We start from the raw sequence: 23,488 nt of genomic DNA, 5'->3' as shown, positions 1-23,488 counted from the left end.
CCAAAGGGTGACAAGCCACGAGAATTTATCAAGAACTGGAGACCGATATCTTTATTAACCCCTTCACTGCTAGTATGTTTTGCTACAGCCTATGCTGAGAAAATTTTCAGAAAAACAAGAAAAACACACCAATGATTTTAATTTGCTTATATGTCAAAAAGTACTGAAGATAAATGCATAAAAGTATATATCAAATGAAAGGAAAATGAACCAAGATTTTGTGTGTTTTTTATACTCGCATGTTCAAATAATGAGTCAATCTGACACAAAAATTCCATAAAATGCAATAAAAAAAAAATTGCTACAACATCAACCAGATTATCAACCAGTCTTTCTTGTGACTGTTGTGATCGACCACACACACTGTCAAAGGTTGTGCAACAGTGTCCAGGTCCATAAGTCTCCAACACAGTCCACACAAAGAATGAAAAGGGTGTACTCACCCAGCATCTATCGCCAGTAAAAACGCTGTGTGTGGTACTTGCGTAAACAGTCTTCAAGACACAGTGCGGTTTGCTGGAGTAGTCTGGGCAGTAGAACCTCACATCCTTTCTTTGCCCTTTTTTCCAGCAGACTCTGCACCTCCTTTGTAGCTGGGCCTTCTGTGGGGTATGTGGGATGACATCAACAAAGTGTCGTCCACACAGACGAACAGCGTGGTCATCTTTAGCAGTGTCTGGGTCTTGGTCACCAAAAATCATGACACTTATTACATCCTTCTGAAGTCCAGAAATGTACTACTGTTGCCTGCTTTTTTGTTGAGAATGTGTGCATTCAGCATGGCAATTTGTAGAAAATGTACACACAGATATTCATACCACCAGGGTTTTCTTGTGGCATTGTAGGGCTGCAGTTGTTGGTCTTGATGGTCCATGGCACCAATGTTTTTGTTGTAATCCAGAATTGCTGGAGGCTTATTTACTGCCCTTTGGTCTTGCTGCTGCTGGTCTTCAGCTGCAGGTTTGTGGCAAGTTGTCAACTCCAGATGGTCCAGGACAAACATCATGAACATCACCATGCTGCATACCTGAAACACACTGCATAAAAGACTAAGTTTGTTGGGTTTTTTTTTGTTGTTTGTTTGGTTGGTTGTTTTTGGTTTTTTTTACATATAAAAAGGTTATGAAATGGTATCATTTTATTTCTGATTGTTCTGAGAAGCTGAAATACAAACACACACACATACCCCCCCCCAACCCCCCAACACACACACACACACTGAAACTGGTTCATGGTATGCCACACCCCCTTCATTCTCTTTCTCATACAAAACAAAATGACACCACACACACACACACACACACTTCTACAAGTGTTACATTTACAAAGTAATTTAGGCATACAATTCTGTATATCATTCTCTGATTTCAGTTTTGTAAATATTTCCTCCCCCCCCCCCCACAACCCCTACCCCTTCCCCACTCACTCTCACACACACACTCACACACACACTCACTCACCCTCACACTCACTCACCACCACCACCACCACCACCAACAACAACAACAACAAAAAACCAATAAACACTCGGGAACTTCTTCTTCTTCTGCATTCGTGGGTTGCAGCTCCCACGTTCACTTGTAGGCACACGAGTGGGCTCTTACGTGTATGACTGTTTCTACCCCGCCATGTAGGCAGCCATACTCCGCTTTCGGGCGACTTGGGAACGAATTCACAGAATGCTCTAGGCGAGCGATACACACTGTCATCAACAATGAGCCAGCCAGCAAACCACACCCCCTCGTGCAGCGTTGGTCACACAGCATACACACGTGACTGACTCTCTCTCTCTCACACACAGACACTGATCAATGACTGACGAAGCAACTTACTACAGCTAACACATTCAAAACACACACAATGCAGTCATATTCATTGTTACAACAAACAGAAAGTAAATAATAAACTGACAAACCTCATAAACACCCACCTGCATCTTGAATCAACTGAGCTTGTCTGTTCATTTTCGTCAAGCAACGCCACCTTCCACCCCCCTGCATGTCAAAATCTGCATCTTCGGCATCAACTTCACGCAGTTCTATCTCATTCAGTCCACAATCTTCATCTCTACTATTTGCATCGTGAAGGATTTCTTCCAATATTCATGCAAGTGTTGGGGTTTGTCTGCGTTCAGCCATGGCTTTGTAAACACAACTTAAGCTTCGTACAAACTTGCAAAACTTTCGCCATAAATATGACAATAGGTGGATATTTTTAGCTAATGGAACTCAGGAGACAAAGAGTTCTCAGTGGAGCTAATTTAATGGTTAGCAGACTGTTTTTTCTGCAGTGTGGGACTCAAAACATAGAACGTTGTAACATGACGTACGGCACACATCAATTGGCCAGCGACATTTCATGACATATGCCGTACGTCAACAGCGCAGTCAACAGGTTAAATGTTGTTTATAAAATTGGATCTTCTTGCTTAACAAATAGAGTAAAGTCTGTGCTCTCCTCTTTAATTAGTGATGACCAAACAGGATTTATGTCTAACAGATTAATTGGTGACAACATTAGATTAATACATGATTTGATTCATTATTCAAATTCAAAACAGTTGCCTGGTTTATTGATTTATATAGATTTTGAAAAAGAATCTGATACTGTTGACGTCACCTTTATGATGAAAGTGTTAAAAGCATTTGGATTGGGTCCAGTCTTCTGTAGATGGATAAGTACCTCTTATCAAAATATTAAATCAGCAGCAGTAGTAAACGGAACAGCATCTTCTTGGTTTCCAGAAGAGAGAGGATGTTGTCAAGGTGATCTCATTTCACCCTATTTATTTCTTTTATGTGTTGAAATCCTTGGCTTAATGATAAGAGAAAATAAACTGATAAAAGGTATTAATATTAACAATACAGAACATAAAATTGCACAGTTTGCAGATGACACCCAATTGATGACCAAAGGAGGTAGAGTATCATTTGAGGAGATCATAAGGACAATTGAGTTGTTTAGTAGTTTTTCAGGATTATTTATGAATGCAGGTAAAAACTTGAGCAATATGGCTGGGTAGCAGAAAACAATGTCAAATTAGATGTCTACCTCATTTAAAAATGGTGTGGAACCCACCAAAATTTAAGATCTTATGAGTGTGGTTTACCGCTGATTTAGAAGAATGTGAGGAATTAAACTATAAAGACAAAATATCTTAAATTAGAATGTTATTTAGAATATGGATAAAAAGATTGATTACCCCTTTAGGAAGGATAGCTGTTCTCAAGTCATTAATTTATCAAAAATAATCCAGTTATGGATGTTTCTACCAAATCCACCTGATGAATATATTGATGAGCTGCAGAAGGCATGTTTTCAGTTCATTTGGAACAAAAAACAGGATCGAATAAGTAGAAAAACAGTAATTAAAAGTATAAGAATAGGAGGATTAGGAATGTTTGACATCAAGCAATTTATTAAAGGTCTTAAACTGAGCTGGATACATAAAGTTTTCAAACCATAAATGGACTTTAATAATAAAAGCAATCCATCCCATTATTGAAGATTTTGATAGATATGGACCCTGTCCACCAACACCTGATGACAAGAATAAGTTCTGGATTCATGTTTTCCAAGCCTACAAATAATTTTGTCAGAAGGTCCCACTATCAAACAGCAAAGAAGTTTCAGCAGAACCAATCTTTCTGAACCAAAATATCAAAATTGGAAGGAAGGTTTTATCATACAGAAATTGGATGGAATATTTCTCATCTAGATAGTGCATGGGGACAGTAGTTTCCTTTCCTATGAAGATTTTAGTCAAAAGCATGGAAATATAACAATTTTTCTTCCTTTAATTGGTTGCATAAGGTCAGTTAGAAATTATATAAAAAACCTGAACATTGAAATTGATAATGACAGTCTTTGCAGACGAGAAAATCATTACAAATGATATATTCAGTGGAAAAAGGAACAAAAGTTTATTTTGACACTTTAGTTAACAACAATATGACCCCTAAATGCTGTAACAAATGGAACGATTTGTTGCAACTGAACATTAACTGGAAACAGACATTTCACAAAATACACAAAATAAGTGATGTAAACTTAAAATGGTTTCAAATAAGAATAGTTCATAGGACTTTTGCAACAAACATGTCTCTGAAACAGATGAATATCTCTCATAATGATAAATGCAGCTTCTGTGGATCACATCCAGAAACCATTGAACACCTTTTTTGGATACAGATACAAAACCAAAGAACATGCATCTTATATACTAATGAACCATCATGTTTTCCGAACAAAGTGGAACAGTTACCTTCCAATTACGGAAACTGTTACCTGATACCAATTTTGCATGTTCCATAGTTATCAATCTGTATAATAGTCCTTACTTTGTACTAGCAGGTCTTTATGTTTTTGTTTTTTTTTTTAATTGTTTTTTTTTTAAATGTTATTGTTGTTGTTGTCTTTACAATGTGATTAACTACAAGTTTTCTTTTCCAATAATGTAGAAGTGGTTTACTCATTGCTCCTTATTATGATATTATAATGCTACCACTCGCTTTCGCCTCATCCTTGATGTCATTACTGTAATAGTTGGCATAATTGATGCTATTGCTATGTTACAACTGGTCTCTTTATTATTAATGTCATCTTAAATCATTGTGATTACTGCAATCAATAATGTGTAAACATGGATTGATGAAATGATTGGACAAATTGGGGTTGTTGTTTTTTTTGTTTTTTTGTTTTTTGTTTGTTTTGTTTTTCTATATTTGTTGATGTTGTTGTTGTTGTTGCTGTTTATATTTATATATATATATCACTTTTTATTGTGTTGTCTTTCTCTTTCTAGTGGATGCTACTGTTCATTTTATATTGTTTGTTTCATACTGTTCTCTGTATTGTATACATGTCTTTGCAAAAACATTTTTAAGTTAAAAAAAAATATATATATATATATACATATATATATATATATATATATATATATATATATATATATATCAGCTTTGGGAGTTGTCAAGAGTTAAAAGGAAAATAACTGAGAAATGCCAAATACCTTCCAACGAATACCAGGAGGAGGTGTACCACAGTGTTTGGTGTTAGCAGAAAACTCATGCTCTGATACCCTTTGCTGCTTCTCCTTACAGCTGCAAATGATAAAAAAAAAAAGAAGAAATTATTTTACACAAGAAAATGTCTTGATGAACCATTTCAGATTTGAACCAATTCCAGTAAAATACAACAAAAAATAAAACAATCGCAATGACTATATAAAACTATATCTGCTGCTGCTAGAAAATAATACATATAAGAATGGTTGTTGAGTGGTCATCATCTGTCACTAATACCAACCACAAAAGAAACTGATTTCAACCACATTTTAAGTCCATGGTATTGTTTTCTCCACAACTGTAGATGATATTGTGAAGATGAACTATGATCATAAGGATTCGGTCTTCTGATTCATTGCTGCAAAAGATGTTTCGTACATGCCCAGATATACAGAAAATTGACAAGTATGGAGGGGAATATGCAAATATTTTAACGAGTAGAATTATCAAAAGTTTTGGTTTGATGTTTTTTTTATACACAATAAAAAAAAAAAAGTGTGACAAATGTAAAACAGAAAATACCAGAGATTCTATGCAGAATGTATACACTGCAATGCCAATGTGATTAGGTATTAAAGAACTGTACACTTACAAGAGTGGACTGAACATGATGAAATCAGATCAACTGACAGACATTATGGGAATTTATTTTGTTTTGAACACTTTCAACTTAAGTTTTCTGGAAGACCAACACCTTTTTAAGTGTATATTATCAAATGGTAAAAGTAAAAATCTGGGCAGGAATTCAAACACACTAATACTGGCAAAGATGAATTTTCAACAGTGTGGATATTACTCAAATGTGGAGGCACACATATTGTGTACTTTGCTCTAACAAACAATGAAACTCAGCCTCCATGTGTAAGAATGTGGAAATTACTGTATTCTAACACTCCCTTAATTTGGGCAAGATATTTCTTATGCCATTTTAATCTACTGTGGATAGTCATCTTTGATGGTCCAGCTGAGAGTCTTGCACAGACTCATTCCTACCGAGGTTTTTATTTCTTCATGAAATCTCAGATTCCCTGTTTCTTTTGTACCAATGAGGAGAAAAACAATGTGCAAATATTAAGAAGCTGTCCTAAAGTCTCAGGAAATTTGGTATGCTTTGACAAGTTTACTACTCAGACTTACTCAGAGATGGAAAAGTTCTGCTCTTGTTTGCCTCAGTGATGTTCCCATAGCAGAGATACAGTATATTCTCCCTGCATGTCTTGCATGTCACATGCTGCCGGCACTGATTAAAATCACCTAAACTAAGATGCAGAGTCAGAACAGCTGGTTTCTTGTGTCTGCACAACTTGGCAGATTTTGTCCGTGGCAATACTGACATCAGCCCTCGGGTGAATGTAAACAACTGTCACAGACACTCACTGGAATTCTCTTTGTAAATAAAAGGGCTGAAGACCTACTGACAGTAGTTCAATATTCTGACAACAGTGATCTTCTGTAACTAAGACATTGGTACACCATCGCTTGTTCACAGCCATCCTTGGATTTGTTGGTTGCTGCTCTCTTGACCACAGAAAAACAGGTAGGTCAGGGGCGGGGGATGTCAGTGTCTGTCTACTTTACCACATCTTGCTAAGACAAATCAAACTAGCCTCACATTACTCAGTCAAAAACCGAATATAGGTCTCAAGTTCATCAGTTTTGTTGCAAACTGACTGCATTTCCTAAAACAATACTAGACACTGGCAAATCTAGGTCCTCTTTGCTTCATTACAATTCTAAATCCACCTCTTCTCCCCCTCTTAAATCATTTAAGATATCAAAATCTAGGATCACATAACACTTGCAACATAGGAGGACACAGAACCACAATGAGCAAAGCACATACGCAATTCAGGGGTCTACAGAAAGTTTAATGGTCATGTGTCTAAATTCTTTGTGCAAAAGTTTGCACATCAAACATCCAAAACGCAACACAATTAAACAGGAGCTTACTTCACAAGGCAAATCACAGCTACCTTAAAAACAGTCTTGCCAAATGTCCCAGTCTAACAAAACTTTCTAAATTATGAAACAAAATGTAAACAATGGACACTTCAAGCAGCTGATGTTCACAACAGAGCTGCCCCCTTACCCATCCACCCTCTCCCTATGGCACAAGAATCAGTTCCATCAACACAAAAACAAACCTTTCTTTTCATTTTTGGTCATCAAATACATCAGCAGTAGCCTCGCAACAGCCATTGTTGGCAACATCATACCTAAGTTTCACCCCCCAAGCCCCACACCCACACCCCACTTTTCTCTCCGGATATGCACAGATCTCACAAACGACCTCTGGGACTTTTCTGTGGTAGTGACGCCCAGTGACAGACGCCTCTCTCTCTTTTTTATTTTATTTATTGAGCTGAAAAAGATCATTTACATGTTTCTGTGTAGCTCTCACATCCCTGTAATATATATTTTGTGGCCCAGTTCTGCGTTGGGTCACCCTGAGATCAACTGGTCCTCTGGGGTCAAAGGTTAAAGGTATTATTAGCATGCTTATGACAGAGTAATCATCTTGTTGATTGTGGTCATGAAGTGGATAAAAATAAAGAATAGTGTGATGAGGATATGCACACAATTTGTGGAAGTCCTCCAAAACATTGAAAATTCCCTGGTTAACTTAACAATACTTTTTTTTTTTTTTTAATTCTAAAGATCTCTCAGTCTCACCTGTCAACCCAGAGCACAGACACAAGGTGAACTCCCAATTTCTGTGCTTTATCCAGTGTACGTTTCTTCCCCTCTTTGAAGATGACATGCGTCACATCATCTGAGAATTTCTCCTCCACTTTTGCTCCCATTCTCTCCAATACCCATTTCACTGCTGCACTTCGGTTGTCATTTGCCGTCCTTACTTCAACATATGCCACTACACCTGTACATGAACACCACAGTAAAATCAACGAGTGAGACACAGAAACAAAGATGCAAAAATTGTAATATTCCTAATAAAGTAATTATATAATAAAAGCTTTATAACTCCTGCACTTTCAGATGTTTAACATACTTCCACATAAATGATGCAGTTATCAGGGGTATTACGCATGAAACCTTACTAAACGCTCAGTTGCCAACTACACTAAAGTTAGCAACTAAATCTCAAATTGACAAATGCATGAAACCTTACTTCCAGTTGTTTTGATCGAAGTTGACTCCCTTGGAGGTGGTGGAAATCCTTTAGTAGCCAACTATCTGGCCACCAAACAAGATGGCGTGTTCATGTTGAAGCAACAAAACATGCACACAATCCAAAGAGAATGCGTACCAATGGACCATACACACCCAATAAAAATGTTCAACGACTCACAAATCTACATGAATTTTTGATATCCAAGGCACATATTTTTTGGTTAACACGAAAAAAAACAGGAGTTAACATCAAAGTAGGAAGGACCAAGAGAATCGCTCACCCCCGTTATGCAAATTTGCCTGACACTTCGATTTTATGCTACAGCAATGTTTCAAAATACTGCGCCAGATTTGATCAGTGTGGATCAAGTGACAGCATTTCGCACAATTACGTGAGTGACCAACGCTTTCTATCCTTGTATGGGGAAATGGATACGCGGACAAGAGGGAGCCGGCGAGGTCAACAAAAGCAAGTTATTTGCAATGAGAGGCTTTCCAAATGACAGAGGGTGGAACACGCATCCACATCCATGCAGGCATCATCATGTGAATTTGAGAATGATTTTGTTAACTGAAAACATCATTCTCACAATGTGCAGGTACGTCAATATTCAGTTAGTCAAAACCACTGTAACTGTGTGTGTGTGTGTGTGTGTGTGTGTGTGTGTGGACTGACTACAGTCAATAATCATTAACACTGGCACATGCTGTAGCGAACTTGCCAAATTGGTTGTGACACGTAATGTAGTATGGTGTCATTTCAATTAAAATGCAGGACACTGAAGGGCAGTTTGAGTGTGTTCACGTTCTGGGTTTGATATGTGCATAATCATAATAATGAAAAACTGATAATACAGCCAATTTGTTCCAGGCATTTTAGAAATACTGTTGACACACATTCAACTCTATCCATCTTATCAACCCCTCCCCACTCCTATCAGTGCTCTTAAACACACACACACACCACCACCACCACTACATGCAATAATAAATCATATGATGGCCCACTTCACACCCAAACACTCCTGTGTCTTGTATTTTTGTAAGCCCATTTTCACAATAATCTGACAAAGAATTTAGTGTGTTTTCCAAAGAAACAATTTCATGTTGATGGTTTATGAAATTATCTAGAACGACAGTTTTTGTTTTTACCTATCTGTTAGCAAATTATATTCAATTGATTTGAATGTTTCTGATTCCACATTGTCCATTGTTGATATTACAAAGGTCTGTAAACTTATAAAAGCATGAATTTGTGTGAATTACACTACAAAAATTAAATTACTAAAATTTTACTGTTTGCCAAGTTGCCTGTGATGCAGACATGAGATTCATCAGCATTGTGACAAGATGAGCGAGATCTGTCCATGTCAGGGTATTGAGGTTGAGCCCACTGTTTACAGCTTTTGAGGGAAATCAGCCTCCACTGGACTGTATCTTCTTGGCAATAGTTGGATACATGATCAGTAACCTGGCTGATGACCCCAATCCTCAATCCAGTATAGGGGAGTTTGAAATTATAACTTGAACTATACGATGTTTGAGGTCTTGTAGGAAGTCCTGTTCATCAATCCATGTGGGTTATATGGCTAGTATACTAAAAACTTTGCATGCGTGGCTTATTGGCAAGACAGATTGTACTGGTCGGGTTTCTTCTTCCAGCAAGCATCCAACCTACTCTTGAAGGCATTTACAGAAAGTGCCAGAACCACTTTGTCTGGGAGGCTGTTCCACGTTTTGGTGATTCTTTCGCTGAAGAAGTGTTTCCTGGTATCACAGTGGGTATGGTGCGGGAACAGTTTCATTGCATTTCCTCTGGTGCCTGCATCCTTGGGAGTTTCAAGCTTTGGTTTTTCAGTCTTGTAGATTCTGTGGACATATTTGAAGGTGTCGATCATATCTCCTCTTAGACGTCTGTGTTCCAAGCTAGGCAGGCCAAGTCACTCCAGTCTTGCTGGGTATGGCAGTTCACTGATTGAGGAGATCAACTTTGTGGCTCGGCGCTGCACATCCTCTGGTTGTTTGCATGATGTCTTATGTTGGGGTTGCTACACAGTTTGTCCATACTCGAGGATAGGTTCTTGCTAGTGTCTTGTATTGCTGGATGAAGAGCTTGCAGTCTAAGAACTCGAAGGTTCTGCGGATGACGCCTATTACGCTGTTTGCTCTTGATGTGACGCTGTCAATGTGTTGCTTAAATTTGAGGTCATTGTCGACATGAGTGCCCTGATTCACTTCCACCTCACTTTCTGCCAGGGTTATTTCTCTGCTGGTTCCGGTTTCAGCATCTGTGTGCTTCATATGTTACGTTGCTTCTGATTTCCGTGTGCTGAGTTTCATCACTTTGCATTTCTGTGGGTGGAATCTCAGAAGCAAATCATCCGACCATTTCTGGAGACTGTCTAGGTCCTGCTGGAATGATGCGGTTGATTCTTGGTCATCGCTTGCAGTTTACAACTTTGTGTCATCTGCAAATAGTTTGACAGTGTTTTTTACATGTTTCAGCAGGTCATTGATGTAGATGACAAACAGGACTGGTCCTAACACACTACCTTGTGGGATACCGCTTGTGACTGCAGCCTCTTCAGAGAAAGTTCCGTTGATTCTAACTCGTTGCTTTCAATCACCAAGGAAGGCTGCTATCCAGCTGAGTATTGGGCCTTTTATTCCATGGGCTTCTACTTTGCTCAGCAGACGACGGTGTGGTACAGTGTCAAAGGCTTTTTTAAAGTCCATATACACAACGTCAATGTTGCTGCCAGGGTCGATGAGTCTGGTCCAGTCGTCGAGAGCTTCCTGCAGATTTGTCACACATGATTTCCCCTGGACGAACCCATGTTACTCCTCACATAGTAACTCATTGCATTGTAGGTGATTCATTATTTGTTCTCTCAGAAGTGTTTCCATTGCCTTGCACAGGATGCAGGTAGGCTGACAGGGCGATAGTTTCCCGGTTGCTGTCGGCTTCCTTTCCTCTTGTAAATTGGGGTGACTGTGGCTTCTTTCCAATCAGTTGGTATTTCCCCAAGGCCCAGAGTGAGGCAGAACAGATGAGCTATTGGACGTGCTAATGAGTCTGCAGCCATGGCCAGCACCATGGAGTGGATTCCGTTGGGTCCGGGTGCCATATTTGTTTTCAGGTTTTGAAGTGTTTTTTTACCATATGTGGTAAGGAAATTGGTAGTTTCAATTAACTTTTGTTTGTGACATTAGATTTATTAGATTGTGTGTGTGTGTGTGTGTGTGTGTGTGTGTGTGTGTGAAAATGTATATTTATGTGCAAGTGTCACTGTCAGTACATAATGTGCACTACTAAAATGTGTGTATGGTACTGGTGGGGTGCACTGTGCATGCATAGGTAACAGCTGTATAAGTGCTTGCAGATTTTTGTGTGTGTGTGTGTGTGTGTGTGTGACAGTGTGTGTGTCAGTGTGTGTGTCACAGTGTGTGTATGTGTGTCACAGTGTGTGGTGTGTGTGTGTATGATGTGCACACAGGTGTAAGTCACTGAGTGTGTGTTGGTGTGTGGTTATGTATGTACGTATATATGTATGTATGAAATATTTTCAGAAAAACTGAAAATACTTCATACATACATATATACATACATACATAACCACACATTAACAGCCACACCACACTGAAAACGCCGGTTCTCATCTGATCACCAAAATTAAGCAGCATCGGGCCCGGTTAGTACCTGGATGGGTGACCACCTGGGAACACTGGGTGCTGTTGGCTTAAAAAGTTGGCTTATATCACAGATTGACATAAGTTTACATTTGAGCCAACAGCAAAGTGACAGCTGTATTATCAATGGTTTCTCCAGTCAATGGGAAACCATTTATAGCTTGGTCTTTAGTGGACTATGACTCTCAAACTAGGAGGCAAAATTGCACTGGCTCTCAGTGCTGCAGCCTTGTGGGCTAGTTGGCCTTTGGGAACCATCCCAACGCCAACTGTCCTAAAACCCTCTTGGCCGAGAGAGTGGGGATGTACTTGGGCAAGACACTCTCCACTATAATCAAATTCCAGCCCAAATAGTTGGAACAGCAGTTGCCTCCTCTGCTGTTCTGATGGTCATAGTCGGACACAACTGACTATTATATACATATATATATATATATATATATATATATATATATGAAATATTTTGATAAAAAAATGTAATAAATTGTTAAAATGAGATCAGACTGATTTCTGCTCCAGCAGATTATCAATAGACAGTATGCTGTAAGATGTATTCCACAAAGTTAGATAAACATGGGGATGGGGATTGGATGATTTCTTTTCACACACATCTGATATCATCTGATATACCTCTGTTTTTTAACAGTTTTACTGATTTCAGATTGTCATGTTTCAGAGCTCATGTAAACTAGGATTTTTTTCAGAGCCTGCATTTCTTGCTGCAATTTCATGTTCAGGGGTACATAGAATTCCTAATGAATGTGGTTTTGTTTTTGTTTTTAATTCAGACATAATCCATTCTTTCATTACACCATCATCATTGCTTAGATATGCTGACAGTCATTTTGACTCACTTGCATAAACAATGCGAGTCTATGTAATAACCCAGCATTCGGTTGTCTGTGTTTGTGTGTGTGTGTGTGTATGTGTGTGCCTGTCTGTATGTATGTCTGTGTGTCCATGGTCAAACTTTAACATTGTATTTTCTCTGGAAATACTTAATTAGTTGATACCAAATCTGGCACAAAAATAACAAATGATCAGTTCTTTCCATACATTTTAATCATAATGATATTGCACCTCTGGGAAGGGCACAAAACAGATTTAAATATTTTCACACAAAAATTACTGTTACATTTTCCTTTTTTATGCACAAAACTTAGTATTTTTTGTGACATACTGACACAATGAGCAATAGCAGTTAATTACTGTTTTTGTCGCTGAAAATGGAACAGTATGGAAGTTACATTAACACACTCATCTCTCAATGTGCTTGTTCATGGGACATTATACTTACTGGCTGAAAACTGATTATTCGTAAGGGAGATAATTATCTAATAACAGATCTCACTCAACTAAAACATTACAAAATTAAAACATGACTCTGGGCATACAAAGGCTTTTGTGTTTTATACTCAGTGGGAAGGTCTTACACTTTCTATATTTGAGAATGATGCTGACTACATTGATGTGTTTACTGCATATGAATATCTTACAAATGCTACTACCTAGAATAAACATAACATAAATTGTAATCAACAGACCCCAGTTGTGGACATCTTGGAATACGAGTGCAAGAATGTGCAACATTCAATCAAGAATTTGTGACTGCATATGATTGACAGGAAGCGAAGAAGGCAGCTTTTTTCTTTCTTCTTTTTTTTTTATTCAGAGAGATTTGTGCACAGACCTAAAAAAAACCTACTGCATAAATGTCCGCAACAACCACACAAATAAACAAAATCAATTTTCCAAGCACAATTTCACAATTTGTCAGTTTCATCACATTGCACTGCACATACGCAGAGGGTCAACTTCCAACTGTGCGTCTATTTATTGTAGTCTGTGGAAGCCTGTAAAACATGCAATACTCAGCCATGAAAGATGTATTAAGTTTTTTTAACAGTGATATAACCTTTAGTATGTCTGTTTTTCATATCTTTCGGAGGCCTTGTACAAATATGCTTAGCAACTTCTAGCAGACAGCGATGTTTCGAGGTACCTATGGGTGTTTTGGCAGCTCACAGCCTGTCTAAAATTAGCTGTCACAGTATAGTCCATTAACACAAAGGGCGGCAGATTGGTGTTATGAACTAGCAAGTGGTCATGCCATGTCATCACATGGTAACCCATGTAAAATGAAATGGAACAGTTCAAGAAATGCAGAATATCCAATACTTTTGGTTTGGCCCTTGGGGATTCCCCTTGTTTTTTTTCAAAGAACCCCCTTTTTTTTTTTTTTGAAAGAACCAGTTTTTTTTGAAAGAACAAGTGTGTAACAACTATGCTGTTTATTTACTCTGATCAGATGATAGAAATAGTTAGCAAGTACTGTGGGCTTTCGAGGCAAGGTGTAGCTGCGGCAGTTAGTTTGACGAAGCATCTGTCTTATTCAGGTCAGTAAAATCCTCAATGTTTAACTTTAGTCATCCAGTGACTGAAGTGTGGGTGAATAACTTCAACAAGCAAGCTCTTGTTTAGTGTTGCCAGTGGGCCTATTAACACATATATACCATCAATCCAAATAATATTTTCTGCTTTTCGTCAGAAATGTGTATTCGGAGAACTGAAAGTTGCATGTTTGAAAGATAAAATTCCATCTGAAGCAGTCCACATTCTCACCATTTCACTTTTATCAAACACACATATAGATCTAGATGAAAGAGAGAGAAGAGAGAGTGTGTGTGCGTGCGTGCATGCGTTCGTGCATGTCTTTTTGCCAGATTTTTTTTTCTTTTCTTTTTTCTTTTTCTTTTTTCTCAATTCCTTTGTTGGATCAAGTGCATATCACAAGTGAGTCTTGAAGGCATTGCCTCTCTTGTTCTTTTTGTGTGAGAAGAAAGTGAGCCACTGATCACCCGCTGCCTGGGGGTGGACCAACTGTGGAAAAAAGCAGTCCTTGTGTGTGTGGTGTGGCTGTTGATGGCATCACCGCCACTGTTTGGCCAAAAAGGAGCAGTAGCTGAAACATTTTAAAATCATTTTATCCCCAGTATTCATCAAAAGAGAAACTAAGAGTGCATATATTTGTCAGTGAAACTGAAGTTATTATTGTCAGTTGTTTGATGTGGCTTTTGTGTGTTGCTGTTGGGCTTTATTTTTTAAGTATTGGCTCAAGAAATCATGTTCTAAATCCTAGATAGTGGGCATACTTAACCACCACCACCCCCCAACACACACACACACACAAAGTGCAGTGCCACCCATATATTTTTTCCTTGTCTCAAGTGGATTTTACTATCAAAGTAGATTTTCTACATATTTTTTCCGGGGACAACCCTTTTGTTGCCATGGATTCTTTTAAGTGTGTTAAGTGCATGCTGTATACAGGGCCTGAGTTTATCATCTCATCTGAATGACTAACAGCCAAAGCACATCTTAGTCCATGTGACTCCAAACTAATCAGGTGCATTACAACTAGAACACCATTTCATTCAAATAACAATTATATGGTATGCTGAACCTAGCAAATGTCAAACGACTGCATGCATACATTAGATTAACCTTGAGCAAATGATAAAATGCTTTCTTTTTTCATTTTTCCTTCTTTTTTTTTCTTTTTTTTTTTTACAACAGATTTTTGCAGGTGCCCACTGGAAACTTCCTCCACTTATTCAGTAATTCATATTATTGATTTCTAGGGTCTTCGCAATACCCACTTCCAACATATTTTCAAATGGTTATATTACTCTCTTTGCAAACATAATTATGTATCAAATATCAGTGTCATTATTTAGTTATGCATCTGGTAAGGTAAAACTACTGTACTCAAAAAGTGTGATTTGCTGTGACCAAATCATTCACTGGTTCAGTAATATTTCATACCTGAAGGTTTCATCAAGTGACAATGACAGCAGTGACAATAAACTATTTTTAAATGACATACAAAAAGTAATAGTCATGTCCACTGAATTAGTGCTATCCATCTAACTAAAAAAAATTAAGCTTACACATCCCTTCTCTGCCTCTTCCATGTCTTCAGATTTTCCAGTTTTAGAGTTATGCATGCGTGTGAATGACTGGTGCGAAAGCGCTTTGATTTGTCTCTGCACAAGATTTAGCGCTATATAAATATCATTATCATAGTATACAAGAAAAGATCAAGCATCATGAAAATTGCCAGTTTGATATCTAACAATTATTGTCAACTTAGCAGATATATACACTTATATTTCAATGATTTTGTTTTAAGAGAATCTTTTATTTCTGCATGTCAGGGTTCCCAGGTGGTGGGCATGAAGCCAAAAAAGGACCTTTAAAGGACTTTATAAGGACCTCAAATCAGTTTAAAAGGACCTTTGCCGACATGACTTTACAGTACACCCCAATCTATTTGACATGCAGAACAGCAGACACTTACCTCTCATAAACGGAAGAACAGCTAATCCCATTTGACTGTCGTATTTAGTCTTTGCAATTCACGTCACTGTAGGCTAGGCCTAAGCAAAGCAGCAGCAGCAGGCGTGACTCACAGCCACTGTACCACGCTTCGCGTCTGCCACCGAGCAGAAAGCGCACTACTGTTAGGGCCTAGGCCTATAGGCTGTATCCTCCTACAGTAAGTACTGAGTTTCAGACGATCGCGTCGGCATCTTTCAACGCGCTTTGCAACTTGCGGTTTTGGTGTCGAAGGTGTTTCAGTTTCGTTCTCAAGTCTCTTTCTCTTCATAAAACAGGACTTAACAGTACCTTTCAAAAATTAAAAGGACCTCCTGATGAGTTAAAAGGACCAACTTGCTGAATCAAAGCACTTAAAAGGCCTTTTGACCAAAATCCAATTCCTAAGGACTTAAAAGGACTTGAAAGGACCCTACGAACCTTGCATGTTCAGTCTTCAAAAACTACACGTCTCCATTTTCTAAATGTGTGAGAGTCAGAGTTGTCTTGTAACATTTGCATACCTTGAAAATAAGCATCCACGTTATTGGTTTGTTTTGCGGTTTTTTCAGTCATAGTGTCCCCATACTCCTGATCTACTGAAAAAGAAATCGTCGTAAAATTAAATATGAGATATTTTTAACCCTTTCGCTGCCAGGAAAATAAGATTTAAGTGAAATCTATTTGCCAGGGGTTTTTTTCCACAAAAAAGGGCATAAATTTTCAAAAAATTCTGTGCTCTTTGTTATTGGAGAAAGACCCATAAAAGTATCTATTTTTTGAAAGGTAAAAGAATAAAGAATACAAAACATATGATATTTTCCCATTTTATATATTTTGAAGTGATATGCTGTCATTTTGAAATCAGTGTTTTGTTTTTTGTCACATTTTCAACTTGTTCATTACAAATATTAGGTAATTTGCACTAAAATATCATATTTTCTGAACAAATGGATATATGCACACACAAAATCATGCTAGAACAACCACAATAAAAAAAAAATTACACACTGAATTGTGACTTCTCCAAGTGATAATATGGATGTGAGGCCACACCCCCTCAGTCAAAACCCACCCTCCTCTTCACCCCTCTCACAAGGTCACTTTATCCAGTTCTCATCAGACTGCATTGGCTGAGTGCCAAGAAAATCGCTCACACTGTATCCTGCTAATAATTTGGCCACTTTCTGTCGTCTGTCACAGCTGTACAGCCAGCATCACTCACTGATAGTCGTATCTTGGCCACTCTCTTGATTGCTCTCTTCATTTTCATCAAATCATCCAACAAATATTCGTCAATGTCTTCTTCAGATTTACGCTTCAATTCTTTCTGAGCATCAGCTAAAGAAAGCAATCTTGGTTGATTCTGTTCGCCAAAATCGCATGCCTTGAGCATGGGGTCCGACATTTTGTTGAGCAAGCGAGGAAAGGAGCCAGGCAAACACTGTGACAGTAACCCAACCAAAATGTTCAAATGAAGGACTGCCTCATGACGTAGATGGTGTTTCTAGCTATGAATAGAATCTAGAAAGATTCCATGAGCTAAAGCTACCAAAGCTGTCAACGAACTGAATGCAAACCAGGGAAAAGTCAGAATATTTCAATGACAAGTTATCTCGTCATTGTGGCAGCAAAGTTTACATGCCTGCGATGACAAGTTATCTTGTCATATAGGAAGCCCTGGGGTTAATGGGTGTGTCTTTTTCACTGTGTGTGTGCACAAGAGAGACAGAATGAGAGTGCTTGAGTTGGAATTCAACTGCAGTTTGAAAAAATATTTTGCATTACCAAACATTCTTTATCAACTAGTTGATGTCCAAAGGTATGTTGTGTGTTAAGAAATAACAATTCAGTACCTGCAAGTACCAATGTACTTAAGGTCATGTACATGATCTATAAACACAAATAATTCTTGAAGTTTGAAATCAATAATAGTAAGAAAGCACACTAATTGAGTAATTCTATTCTTGTCATACATTATTATCAATTCAAATCAAATTTTACATAGAACTGATAAAGTTTCAACACAAATCAAGGCATCCCAGATATATGCAATATGTCACCGCCAAGAGCAACTATATCCTCCTTTAGATTTTAAATCAAAACATTCCCATTTTCTCAAACAACTTGATCAGTACAAGCTGGTCAGGCTTTATTGTAAAGTTTGAACCAATATTTAGTTGCGCTTTTAAAATAATTATCAAATGATAACTTGTAACAGATAGAATTACATCTAAATGAAAACAAAATGTTTTGCACCAAGATTGTTGTATGAATTGCTTTGGTACTTGTATTGGAAAATCCACAACCATACAATACCTACCAACTGCACTGATGCTGCTGCTTCCATTCATGAAATTTGTCTGGTAGTTTTGCCCATGTCTGTGCAACCCTTTTTGGTCTTTTTTTTTTTTTTTTTTTTTTTTTTTTTACACTGTCTTGCATGTTGTTCCAGAGTTTTGCACTAGACTTTCACTCCATATGTAAAGAAAATCAGTCATATTTGGGTTTACACACAAGACCAACCTAACTGTCATCACTTTTTTTTTTTTTTTTTTTTTGCTGTCCCATCCACTGCACCATTTCAGCGGCATTACTCCCACGCTGGTCATTTAGATTCCTCCATACACGGCCACACCCGGGTTCGTCCATCACAGTTCCAGCGTCAGCAGTCCACAGGGAACCATCAATGTTAGGTCGCCAGGAGGCCACACACCAGAGGAGACCCTGCACTGCTGCTGATTTAACGTACTTAGGACACCACGTACTAAGCCTCCTACTAACGACAATAATGGCTTAGTAACGCAGCCAGACTGAGTGAGCGTCTCTCCCAAAATGGAGACCACCACTACGTCCTTTAAACAACAGCACCCCATGAATCTGCCAACACTGAAGACGTTGACAGGACTCACCCCAAGCACGGAGGTGGAGTGGTATCGAAACTTAAATGGAGTCACCTTCAAATACAAAACTGAGATTGATGGTAAACTTCAATCTTTATCTGCATACAGTATATGTCAAGCAACAATGACAACTGCAGTAATATCACACTGACTGTGTCAGACTTAAAAATGTCATATGTCAGATTTATTTCTCCTTTTCCTCTGATCCATCTTATTTTTGTCAAAGATTCATGATTGTTTCTAAAATGTCTTCAGGTTAGCTTTCAGTTTCATCAAGTGCATTTATTCCAATTAACTTATCTAAGTCATAATGATTCTGTCTGATGTTTCCGTGGCATTTTAATCTGTACTGCATACTTAGTGTCATTCAAATCACTACAAGCAGTTCTGATATTACCTCCACTGCTGTTGTGAAACAAGCACACAATTTGGCTATTTTGAAATTTAACACACGTTGTAAACACATCTCATTATTAATTTCGAAAGTTGAACTTGACAACTTACCAGTTTTGCCCGTCAACAGCGTTCACGTCAAGTGTTATCCGTGCCCACGTTTTCGTCCTTAGACGTTTGCAGTCTCAGCTGTTTGTGTTATCATGTATTCTATATGCAGCTCTTCCAAACATACTGACTGCATTTTGAGGCAATAATTTTCATTTTTAGGATTTTCATTGTCAATTAGTTTCTTTGTCTTCAAGCAGGAAATGACTGGAAAAACTATCTGTGTGCATGTCTACTGGCTGACAGTTTCGTGTATTCCTGAAGATAAAAATAACATACCTTACTGCACTGTTGCCTTCTGACAAAGCTCCATGCATACCCCACAACGGACAATGGAAGTAAGGAACTATAGAGTTGCCAGCTGTGGTGAAGTTGCCTACTGCAGTTGTAAGGTTTCATGCATGAGACCCCAGACCACATAAATTAACATTTATTGTACTAATAACAGCATCTATATATATATATATATATATATACACACACACATATACATACATACATATACAGACATACACATACATGTATACACAAACACACACACACACACACACATATATATATATATATATATATATATATATATATACATATATGTATACAGACAGACAGATAGATAGATAGATATATAGACAGACAGACAGATCGATTGACAGATTAATAGATAGATAAATCTTATTTCATGTTAAAACACTTTTAATAATGCTTTTTTTCCACAAACTGACATGGCCATACCAAATATGTTATATATATGATATATGTGTGTGTGTGTGTGATCTTGATATATTAATTTCTAAAGACCCAGACAAAATTCACAACACTTACAACTCAATATAAGAAAATGTGTAAACATTTCAAGCAATTTTGTCATTACTGTTACATTAAATAAAATAAAAATCCACTGATATCATACTTTGTCTAGAATTGTATCCATTTTATATCAATATATTCTATACAAAATTTACAATCAACCCAGAAAAGAAACAACCAGAAAAATAAGATCTGATTTTCATTTCATTTTGAATCCATTTCATGAAAAGTGATTTTTTTCATTATATTTTATACACACACACATATATACTAATTATTACATATATCATATAATACACACATACATAATAATAATAATAATAATAATGGATACTTATATTGCACACTATCCAGAAATCTGCTCTAGGTGCTTTACAAAAATGCTTTGTTAACATAAAACATTACATCTATGTTACATACATACACCAAAATGTGACTACACACACACACACACACACACATGCGTGTGCGCGGGCGCGCGCATGCACGCACACACACACACACTGCATACATACATTTTAACAATACATGAGTATCTAACAGCTACCCTAACACATACGCACACACAGGCAGGCACAAACTTACATAAACTCACATACATACTCATACTGTCAAAGCCACTTATAAAGTTATAATTGCCGGTGACATTCAAAATTGCTTCGTTATATCCAACTTCTGTCTCACATGCACGCATCCCCCCCCCCCCACACACCCCCCATACCCTAGTATAAACAGATAGGATAAACAGATCACATAGGCCTATATTGCAATTTCAAGGCTTAGAAAGTGATAATAAGAACAGGTGAACAAAATTTACTGTATTATTCTGAAGACTTCAGAAGAAGAGATTGTCAAAAGAATTCACACAGCGCCACGACCTGAAGTGGAGGAGGAAAAAATGGGATTTCTGCACTGTTCGTTTACTGTTTCACACTGCAAGTTCAAGCAATTTTTTGTGCTTGTCACAGCTTGAAAAGAAATCACAATAACCAAAAATAAATATTGTCTAAATAAGGTATTGAAAAGAAAATGAAAATCTTTGACTTTTCTCCATCAACTTTTCTTTCAACTTCTTGAATAATTTCAAATTTTCACTTTAGTGATATGCAGATGCCATGATGAAATGACCTATGAAATCAAAACCTGACACCCTCCTTCCCCTTCACCCCACCCTCATCCCTCTAGCATCTCTCCTCTGTCTACAGTTGTTGAAACTCTGACCCCACATGAGTCGACCACTCTGTTCCGACAATCGCAACCACTCGCTTTACAGGACATTAGAATACAATTTTATTGCTTATGAATTACCGAGGTGACATTTATCATACAACAAACATACAGTAAAAAATACTGTGAACTTTTAATCTACCTATGTGTATGTGAAGCTGTGAAAGAAAATTAAACAACCTTAGGGTTATGCAGCAGATCAAACACACCTATAAACTTGTGATATCTATTTAACCCCTAGGCTGCCTATATGACAAGATAACTCGCCAGCGCAACCATGTAATGCATACTTCGCTGCCACAATGTCGAGATAACCCATCATCGAAATATTCTGACTTTTCCCTGGTTCACAATGAGTTCGTTGACAAAAATACTGGCAACTTTAGCTTGGGGAATCTTTCTAGATTCTATTCATAGCTAAAAAACCTATCTACGTCAAGAGGCAGTCCTTTATTTGAATGATTTGGTTGGATTACTGCTGCAGTGTTTGCCTGGCTCCTCTCCTCGTTCACTCAACAAAATGTCAGACCCCATGCTCAAGACATGTGATTGTGGTTGCACTAAATCAACCAAGATTGCTTTCTTTAGCTGATGCTCAGAAAGAATTGAAGTGTAAATTCGAAGAAGACAGTGATGAACTTTTGTAGGACGATTTGATAGAAGGGAGCAATGAAGAGACTGGCCAAGATACGACTATCAGTGAGTGATGTAGACTTTACAGCTGTAGCAGTTGACAGAAAGTGACTCAATTTTTAGCAGGACACAGTGTGAGCGATTTTCTTGGCACTCAGCCAATGTGATCTGATGAGAACTGGACAAAGTGATGGTGTGTGAGAGGGGTGAAGAGGAGGGGGGGTGAGACCATGGGGGCATGGCCCCACATCCATATTATCACTTGGAGAGGTGACAATGTATTGTGTATCTGTCTCTTTTTTTAAATATTTTTTATTGTGGTTGTTCTTGTATAATTTGTGCATGCAGGTATCATCCATTTGTCCAGAAAATATATTTTAGTGCAAATTACCTGACTAATGTTTGTAATGAACAAGCTGAAAATGTGACAAAAAACAAAACACTGATTTCAAAACAACAACAGCATGTCACTGAAAATATATAAAATGGGAAAACATGTGTTTTGTATTCTTTATCTATCTTTCAGAAAAAATCTACTTTTATGGGTCTTTCTTCGATAACAAAAAGCACAGAATTTTTTTAAAATACATATCCGTTTTTTGTGGAAAAAAACCCTGGTAAACAGATTTCACTTAAATCTTATTTTCCTGGCAGCGAAAGGGTTAAAGCAATGCATAGAAAGCTCTGCATTTCATGTGCCTATGTGGACACTCCTCCATCTCCCAAGAATAGACAGGGATTGTATGAAGGAATATACATCGCAGCAAACTAACCAACCATTTATGAGAAATGGTTCCCCAAAACAAAAGTAACCACTTCACTATATCCAGCTTGAACTCTTCATGGGGCCGAACATCATAATAATAATAATAATGATAATGATAATAATAACTGAATATTTATCAGCACTTTCCTCATTGCACAAAGCACTTTACAATCCACACACACATGCATACAGAACACACTTAGTCCTCAACTCACAATCAATGAATCATGCACAATAAACACACATATGCGCATACAAACTTGTATGTACAATATATACATACATACATGCATCCATCCATACATATATCTACATTTGACACACAAACAATACAGCATTACAAATATATATACCTACACAATCAACTGACTACTTCTATGATTGAG

General features: G+C 37.6%; 1 protein-coding gene and 1 pseudogene across 1 annotated transcript in view; one reads left to right on the top strand and one right to left on the bottom strand.

The window, feature by feature from the left end:
• The window catches only part of LOC143280322 (microcephalin-like), a 59,618-nt gene that overhangs the window by 10,810 nt on the left and 25,320 nt on the right, over positions 1-23,488 (bottom strand). The window contains exons 3-4 of the mRNA XM_076584955.1: positions 7,740-7,944; positions 5,012-5,102 (exon numbers count right to left, since the gene is read on the bottom strand). Coding sequence (XP_076441070.1) covers positions 5,012-5,102; positions 7,740-7,944 — 296 coding nt within the window. The remainder of the gene's footprint in view (positions 1-5,011; positions 5,103-7,739; positions 7,945-23,488) is intronic.
• Positions 11,821-11,939, top strand: LOC143280693 (5S ribosomal RNA; annotated as a pseudogene).

Source organism: Babylonia areolata, chromosome 3 (genome assembly GCF_041734735.1).
Source record: "Babylonia areolata isolate BAREFJ2019XMU chromosome 3, ASM4173473v1, whole genome shotgun sequence".
Taxonomy (NCBI): Eukaryota; Metazoa; Mollusca; class Gastropoda; order Neogastropoda; family Buccinidae; genus Babylonia; species Babylonia areolata.
The sequence above is the reverse complement of the archived record's forward strand: the minus strand, read 5'-3'. Positions and strand labels throughout refer to the sequence as shown.